The sequence below is a fragment of the Callorhinus ursinus genome, unplaced genomic scaffold, assembly GCF_003265705.2.
Source record: "Callorhinus ursinus isolate GAN/ISIS: 27379988/994484 unplaced genomic scaffold, GSC_fseal_2.0 scaffold41, whole genome shotgun sequence".
Taxonomy (NCBI): Eukaryota; Metazoa; Chordata; class Mammalia; order Carnivora; family Otariidae; genus Callorhinus; species Callorhinus ursinus.
In genome coordinates, this window is record NW_027397103.1 from 10,233,531 (window position 1) to 10,242,773 (window position 9,243).

The window sequence follows — 9,243 nt, forward strand, 5'->3', positions numbered from 1 at the left end:
TTCTCTCCTCTGAATCTCTGGCCCAAAGAACATCCACTGTACCCTTTCTATTTTATCTTATTTTTTTAAGTAGGCTCCACGTTGGGCATGGAGCTCACATGGGGCTTGAACTCACGACCCTGCGATCAAGACCTGAGTGGAGATCAAGAGTCAGACACTTAACTGACTGAGCCACCCAGGTGCCCCCCTACTGTACCCTTTTTAAAGCATGTACCTCTTCACTGCATTTTTCTAGTCTTCTAGTTTAATAACAATTTTCCTTGATAGGATACAAATGGGATAAACATTTAGAAGTCCTGTTTTCTCCCTGGGTCATTTATTAACTTTATCTTGTGCTGCACAAAGTACTGGACCGTAATGCAATAAGGAATTTTGCATTAGAACGGACTTTCTTCATGGAGAAAATCTTACTACTAAGAACAACAACTGGGGCATTTGGGTGGCTCAGTCAGTTAAGCGTCCAACTTGATCTCAGCTCAGGTCTTGATCTCAAGGTTGTGAGTTCAAGCCCTGCACTGGGCTCCATGCTGGGAGCGGAGCCTACTTAAGAAGAAAAAAAAGATAACAACAACAGCTGAACTAAAGCAAATGCTTAGTCACATGTTTGGCTTAAATTCTGGCATAAGCTCCTTAATATCTCACAGACCGGTGACAACAGCTTGGGGCCCAGCAGCCAGGCTAACGATCATTCTGAGTAGTAGTGTCTCATCCCATCTGCTCCTGGCCATGGGATTCCTGACGCTAGGGCAGAATTCTACTTGCCACTTCATAAGCTCAATTTGGAACTTCCCTCAGTGGGTCCAGAGAACTCTTTCAAACCTGAAGGGGTACAGCTAAGGAACAACCATTATTTTGGAGATGTTACATTTGTAGAGTTTAGAATTTCAGAGGTGAGTGATACTTCAAAAATCTTGTAAGTTATTTAAATGGGACCCAATCCCTATAAGTTCACTGTTAAGCAAGTTTAAAGTCATTAGCACATCTGTAGAATGCCCTTTGACAAAAACTTGAAACCCTGAAGTGGGATTCCAGCCTTCTTGACATCACTTCATTAATACATGCGTATGAATCAAAGTTTTATTTTCGCTCAGTATCCCAGTGAACTCCTCTTCTCTTATGGAAGCCCCTCTCTGCTGGAGGCCTGTCTCCTTGAGCCAGGACAGAACACGTTAGCATGTGGTGTGTATCAGAGAGTGTGCTTCAGGAACTCACAGACTCATTTTTAGCAATTCTAGGGCCAGTGCAAAGAAAGAATGGAGAATGGATGGAATTATTAATAAAATAAATATTTCAAGTAAATCTTGGTTCTCGATGATACAAATCCTTGTTTCCTGTTAGCAGATGCTAAATAATTCAAGAAATCACTGTGCTGGAAACTTTTCAAGGTTAGATTTAGAGAAGTTAGTCTTTTTAGTAGCTCATGTTTTTTTCAATTGTTTTCTATCAATGAAGAGAGCCAAATTGACATCACTGTCCTTAATTCCTTCCCAAATCCCAAACATATATTTCTAGCAGCTTATGGGCTATCTCTACCCAGGTGATTTTTTTCAACTAAATCTGAACAATGTTTCCCCACCAGATTACAGATATAAAGTCGCAAGCATAATTTGCTGTGTGCATACAGTTTTGGAAACCATAACTACTCCAGTTACCTAGCAGCCTTCCTTCCTGAATTGGCCCTTCCCCCTTTCATAGCAGCCATGAGGCTGGGGGGTGGGGGGACTGACTCTACTTTCAGCTGGTAGGCCCTCATTGGTACAAAGCAACTGGTGTGATCTTATCCCCCTGCAATTAAATTTGGACCAGATATGGCACTTAAGAGATGGGAATGCCCTGGCCACTAGGATTGATTTAGGTTGGTACAGTCAGAGCAAAGTCAAGCGCTTTTGTTCACTGGATACATAAGGCAAGGCTCTCACTCCCACTGGATGTGAAAGAGGAAATAATTAGCCCCAGCTGCTGCTCAAGCCGCCTTAGCACTGAAAGTTTGTAAGAGAAGCCTTAGGATAAATCACATGGAGGAAAGTAGAGCTGAGTGAATTTAAAAAAGGAAAGGGGCGCCTGGCGGGCTCAGTTAAGCGTCCTGGGCTCAAGTCATGATCCCGGGGTCCTGGGATCGAGCCCCGCATCGGGCTCCCTGCTTCTCCCTCTCCCTCTGCCCCTCTACCTGCTTGTGTGCGCACTCTCTCTCTCTCAAATAAATAAATAAAATCTTTAAAAAAAAAAAAAAAAGAAAAGAAAAGGAAGGAGGAAAAGAAGCAGCAGCTGCTGCAGCCTTGATCAAACCATGCCTGTGACCTAATTTTGAAATTTTTTCATTTACAAGAGCCAATATTCCTCCTCATTATTAAAGTCAGTTTGAGTTGGATTTTCCGTGTGTTTTTTTTTCCCTGTTAGTTGCAACTTAAGGCATCCTAACTCACAGCTTTCCTACAAAAGCTATTAAAAATCAACCAATTACAAATATGTATTAGACATTACTCTAATTAAGCGACTTGAGAAATTCTTAAGAAACTGAAGGGGCGCCTGGGTGGCTCAGTCGTTAAGCGTCTGCCTTCGGCTCAGGTCATGATCCCAGGGTCCTGGCAGCATCGGGCTCCCTGCTTGGCGGGAAGCCTGCTTCTCCCTCTCCCTCTGCAGCTCCCCCTGCTTGTGCTCGCTCTCTCTGTCAAATAAATAAATAAAATTTTTAAAAAAGAAAGAAAGAAACTGAAAAGTTGGTTGTTTAAAATCTAGCTGGAAATAAGGGATGAGGGTCATTGTAATAACAGCAATCATTGACGATGTACTCCCTCTGCGTCAGACACCACGCTATGTGCTTCACACTGTGATCCTGCTTCACATTCACAACAACCCCGGAACATGAGGGTAGATAAGATTATCCCCATTTACAGAAAAGAAAATGACAGTACAGAGAACTGATGAGAGAAAAACTCTCTAACGGCCTGATATACAAGGGAGGCCATCTTAGATTTCTTCCTAAATTCACATGACTGTACATAAACTTTGTTCAAACCAAAAGCCTGATTTATGGCCTGCCATGCATGCAATGTACATCTGCTTTGTGATGAGTAGCCTAAACGAAAACCATCTTGTCCTTGAGGCATCTCAATCAATGCTCCTCCTCCCTGCATTCCTTTACAATGAAACTTGTGATGCCTGCCTACATACTCATCTATAATCTTTTCAGCTTTTACAAGATGTAAAATTGTATATAACCCTGTAAAAACTGTTCATCCTCTGGAACACTTTCTTCCCTGTGAAAAGTGTGTTTCCAGGCAGTTGTCCTAACTTGGACTCGAATAAAACTCTCTTACTTTCTGAGATTCTACAAGGTTTGTTCAATTTGCGTTGACAAAGCTTATGTACTTTCACAAAGCTAATAAGTATAGAAGAATCCATACCCATGTCTGTGATGTCAAGGCCTGCTGTGCTTTTTTTTTTTTTAAAGATTTTATTTATTTATTTGACAGAGAGATAGAGAGCACAAGTAGGCAGAGAGGCAGGCAGAGGGAAAGGGAGAAGCAGACTCCCCGCTGAGCAGGGAACCCAACGCAGGACTCGATCCCAGGACTCTGGGATCATGACCTGAGACGAAGGCAGACGCTTAACCGACTGAGCCACCCGGATGCCCCTGCCTGCTGTGCTTTTAATCATGCTCTTTACATGATTCTGCTATTATGTGAACTAAAATTCAAAGGGGGAAAATCACGTTAAATCATTGATATTTTGCAGGGAAAAAATTAAAGAATATAATACAAATAGGAGCTTAAAATATTAAGATAATTGTCAGGCAAAGTAACAGATAAAAGATAATTGTAACACTATGATAACCTTCCAGAACACCATTCCACTACAAAAAAAGATTTGGACTAATATCACAAGCATGAGTTGTAAAGCATACAATTCTACCTGCTAACTTCAAATAAAATAACAGCAATCATAAAAATTATAACTAGAGCTAACACTTAGAGAAGGTGCCAGGCATTCTTTTAAACACTGTGGAACTCTAACTTCCTATAACTCATTGAATCCTCACAAAAACCCAAGAATGCTGGGACTAACATGCTCCCCATTTTACATTTAAGGCAAATGAGGCACACAGTTGTAAAATAATTTGTCCAAAGTATCAGCAAGGAAAGGGCAGAGCAGGATGCTGCCCGAAACTTTGTGGCCTCCAGAATCCATGTTCTTAATCACTGTGCTAGAGATACTTAAGCATGTAAATGTCCTGTGAGTAAAACATTTGAATATCTACCCTGCAAGGCTGTGAGGTAGGAAATCTGTTTTACAGCTTGGTGTGACAGAGAGAATGTATAAAGGTTTTGGCTCCTACTACTGGGGCTCGACTCAAAGCCAGGTTCGGCGACTTACTAGTTTTGTGACCCTGGGCCAGTTACCATGCTTCTTTCAGTCCCAGATAAGTACTATCTGCCTCCCAGAGGACTTTCAATACAAGCTGGCACTATTCCTTTCTATTCTTACCGAAGAACACTGTTTCCAAGGCACTCTTACAGAATATCATCAAGCAGCCAGTTAATTTTAGAACCACCTATTGTTCGAATTCAAGTGGACATTTAAAAAAAAATTGGTTTGTATGCAGGCAAAGCTTGTGCCGCTGACAAGTTGGAAAAGGAAAAGTACCAGTCACTTCATAATACTTCTACAGAGACAAGTAAGATAATACTTTTCAAGTACTTACAATGGCTCTACCACAAAACCAAATTCTAAGCAGTAATGCAATGAGAAGTCTTAATATGCAGTTTGAATATGCTAAACATAAAAAATATTAACAAAAAATGACAATACTTTAAACTAGTTTTAATGAGACCTACCATGTCTGCAGAAGAACTGAATGACGACTTTGCACAGATCAGAACTGGTGAATATTTTGCACTTCTCTACATTTCTTTCAAGGGAATTCAGACATCTAAAGATGGGCAGAATTGACTGTAACACAAATACAACATAGAACAGCAGATACTTAATATGGTTGTTCTATTAGTTTAAATGAACTAACAAAAGAAGAGCATATATATTCATAAGTGAATAGATTTGCCTTGCATTGCCTTTTTAAAATATTTTTAAAGTTTTTATTTCCGTTTTGAACTATGTAACTATGTAATGTCAACTTTAAAAATAAAATAGCCAATATTCATTTTTTTTTCTGGGTTGAAAAGGTATTTTCCCCTTCTTTTAACATTTTATTTTTTTCTCTTTTTAAATTTAAATTCAATTAACATATAGTATAATATTAGTTTCAGAGGTAGAGTTTAGTTATTCCTCAGTTGCATGTAACACCCAGTGCTCATTACATCAAGTGCCCTCCTTAATGCCCATCACCCAGTTACCCCAACCCCCACCCCCAGCCACCTCTCCTCCAGTAACTCTCAGTTTGTTTCCTATATTAAGAGTCTCCTGGGGTGCCTGAGTGGTTCAGTTGGTTGAGCATCTGCCTTCAGCTCAGGTCATGATCCCGGAGTCCTGGGATAGAGCCCCATGTCAGGCTCCCCACTCAGCGGGAAGTCTGCTTCTCCCTCTACCCCTCACCCCGCTCATGCTCTCTCTCTCAAATAATAAATAAAATCTTTGAAAAAAAAAAAAGTCCCTTATGGTTTGTCTCCCTCTCTGGTTTCATCTTCTTGTATTTTTCCCTCCCTTCCCCTGTGATCCTCTCTTTTGTTAAATTCTTAACAATTTAAGAATTTAAATTCCACATATGAGTGGATTTTATAATTGTCTTTCTCTGACTTATTTCACTTAGCATAATACCTTCTAGTTCCATCTATGTCATTGCAAATGGTAAGATTTCATTTTGACGGCTGAGTAATATTCCATTGTGTGTGTGTGTGTGTGTGTGTGACACACACACACACACCTCATATCTTTACCCATTCATCTGTTGATGGACATCTGGGCTCTTTCCATAGTTTGGCTATTGTGGACATTGCTGCTATAAACATTGGGGTGTCCTGCATGCCTTTTTAACCATGTATTAACTGCAGAATAGATGTCATGTACTATGTAATAAATATTTCTACAATATACGAGAAAACCAGGGCCACTTATATTTACCTTCATTCCCAATTTGCAATTTAAATTTGATGTTGTCGAATCATTCTCATTTACTTTCACTGAGGTTGACCATTGATAATGTTGAAAAAACACAGGAGAAAACAGGACACATCCATATGCTGATCGACAAGAATTCACAGATCTTAAAGCAAGCTGAAAAATAAGAGATATTAAGGAAAAAATCAACTTTCTCTAAATGATTAATTCAAAAAATTCTATTATGTTTAACGCTGCAGTTAAATGTGTTCAAATAAGGCTATGGGATGGTAACTGCATTATATGGACTACATTATAAATACGAATTATTATAGATACTAAATCATCATACACTATACACTATAGATCATACATATAGACACTATACATCATACACTATATTGAATTTGCATACATATACATACATGATACACATCTGTATTGAATACATACAGGTATTAACTCTAAAGTCTTGCAGGTTGAAATTGTAAAGTTGTGAAGGCCTTTAACTTTTATGCACAAAGTGGCAGAAGGCAATGTAAAAGGGGGTAAAAAGATGGCAGCAGAATGGCAATCTCTTGCCTCATCTAAAGCAAAAATCGTCGGACAGCTCCAGCCAACTACTTCCACCTGGGAATGCTGGCCCCAAACTGTCAGATCTTCTAAGCTTTTAAGAGAAGCAAGAAACTCAGATCTTTATATGGACTCTACCAATTTTTAAGCTTACGAAATTATTTCATTAAAAAACGGAATATAGTGCATTCCCACAAAACACTTCTGCAAGCTCTATCTAGCCTCTTGACCACCAGTTTGCAATTTCTGGTTTAAATCTCTTGTGTTTCTCTGCATGATTTTTATAATATGCTCTCAATGTATTCAGATATATAAAATAAAGATGAACAGTGAAAGGGATAATTACAATTTCTGGGTTTCCTAGTTAACATTCAATCTGGCCTGGGGTCTTTAAACATCTTCTTTTGCCTTAATAGATGGTATATTTGTTAATTTTCTTACTTACACCTTTTTCAGATGGGTCTAGCCACAGCTCGTCACTGATTCGTGATAGAGCTTGGATTGCTTTCCCAAATACTACAGAGAAAAAGAAAGGTACTGCTTACATTCTTTCCTCAAACAATAAATACAAATCATAGGACTACTTCAGCATTTACAGGACTCAAGTTTTAATGCATAAAGAACAGTGTTTTATAGACTAATGCTAAAAATTGCTTTAAATACATATTAATACTCTTGACAAAATGCTAGACACACAGTAAGAGCTCAGTAAATTTACAGAGTGCGCAAAATGATAAAATGCACACTCTTCCTTTCTGTATGTTTGCATGGAGCTACTGTGGAAAGCCAATTTCCATACTAATGTATTTTTAGATTTGGTTTAAATAAATATATTACCTGCCCCCCCTCCAAAAAAGAAGTGTGAAAACACAGCATGGAGGGATTTGAAGGGATTTAATAACTTCAGGGGTGGCAAGGTCAAAAAAAGTCACGAGAGAGAAATTAGAGGCATTCAAGATGCATCTCTGATATTTGAGGGTAGCATGCAAGATGCCAGATCTTCCCACCAAACACACTCAGATGCCCTGTAAGGAAGAGAGGCTAGGCTGGGTGACCTATTTGTCTAATCTGATACGACACTGTTAATATTCTTAAGAACTATGAATAAGTACAAAATGTGGCAAACACATAGAGGATATTATGCGAAGCCCACATGGATATTATGCGAGGCCCACGTTGGGCTCCATGCTCAGCATGAACTCTGCCCCTCTCTTTCTCTTCCCCCACTTGTGCTCTCTCTCTCTCAAATAGATAGATAAATAAATAAATAAACAAATAAAGTGGATGACCACACCAATCCATAGAACAGTAGAAAAAAGAAAAGATTCCAGAACATAAAATCAGATTATAATGCTTAAGAATCAGAAGTGTGTGCATTGGGGGTGCCAGCCTGAAACTGAGATGGGATGATGGGGGGGTGAGGGGAGATGGAGGCATTTCTCCCTTTTTAGCACTTCACATTCAACACTTTTTCCTGGAGTTGCCTGACGCAGACCTTTCACTCATCTGATGACTAGTTTTTGAGCACCCACTATGTTCCTAGCACAACCCACTGTGATGGGGGTAGAGCAATGAACAGGACAGGAACAGCTCCTGCCCTCACAGTGCCTTGCCTACAGTCCAGGAGGAAAAGCAAGAACAATCATAGAAATAGTTGTTTATTGAGAACCGAGCTATACACTGCGAGAGAACTTCTAGAACGCTAAGAACCTGTAACAGCTGGGAGCTTGTGCTTCCCTTTCCTATTCTTTACCACCGTTCCATGAATGGCCTCAACCCAGGGGAAGCTAACCATGACACAAGACGCCATTCTACGATCACTTCCAGGTTACAATCCGTAGGAAACCATTCTTTTCTTAAACAGAGACATTCCGGAGTAACTTAACGTTTAAGTACATTCCCATCTATTATTGAGCTCTTTACATGCATCTGTTTCATTCCTACAACAAGCCCTGTGACGAAAATGCTGTTATTATTCTCATTTTTACAGATGAGGAAACTGAGCCCCACAGTGATTCAGTGGTTTGTCCCAGGTCCTACACCGAAAAATGGTAGAATCTAGAATAAAAACCAGGTCAATGCTTTCCTCATGGCACTAAAATACTTTTTACTGTCTACGCATCATTTTTTCCCCCAACTCCTCCTCACGCAGTCCTTATCATTCCGAGTTTGAGGCCCACATTCCCAATCTCTGTTCCAGTGGTGCAGTTTCATTTCATGGACACCGAGGACAATGAATACTATGCATAAATAAATGCAAACGGGCCCTCTTCCTCCTCTTGGAAGCTACTAGGAGCCTGGGTGGGTGGCGGCTGTTCGGTGCCAGGCCTTGTGTCGCCAGCCCCTTTGCATAAAGGACAAAGGGGAAGTCGCCCCCATGAACCTTAGTCTTTCTTTCTCTCTCTCTTTTTTTGCTTTCCCTTTTCTAATTAGGAATGCAAGAAAAGTCGCTCCACCTTTCACTTGACTGCCGCTCATCCCGCACTTCAGCATGGCCGCGGGCCCTAACAAGCCGCGCTCCAAGGCGCGCCTCTGCTCGACGGCCCCAAATGCCCGGATGTCGCCCGCTCTTTTCGAAGCTTCGAGATGTTACACCTCCCGCCCCACGCCACCATTTCC

General features: G+C 40.4%; 1 protein-coding gene across 2 annotated transcripts in view; it reads right to left on the reverse strand.

Annotated features, from left to right (window-relative positions):
• Nucleotides 1-9,220, reverse strand: part of RAD9B (RAD9 checkpoint clamp component B) — a 39,273-nt gene extending 30,053 nt beyond the window's left edge. The window contains exons 1-4 of one of the 2 annotated variants that reach the window (XM_025889774.2): nt 9,081-9,220; nt 7,070-7,140; nt 6,076-6,228; nt 4,836-4,950 (exon numbers count right to left, since the gene is read on the reverse strand). In XM_025889774.2, the coding sequence (XP_025745559.1) occupies nt 4,836-4,950; nt 6,076-6,228; nt 7,070-7,140; nt 9,081-9,117 (376 nt within the window). In that variant the 5' untranslated portion in view covers nt 9,118-9,220. The remainder of the gene's footprint in view (nt 1-4,835; nt 4,951-6,075; nt 6,229-7,069; nt 7,141-9,080) is intronic. The other variant, XM_073881162.1, reaches the window with a different exon arrangement.
• Nucleotides 9,221-9,243: the final 23 nt, after the last annotated feature.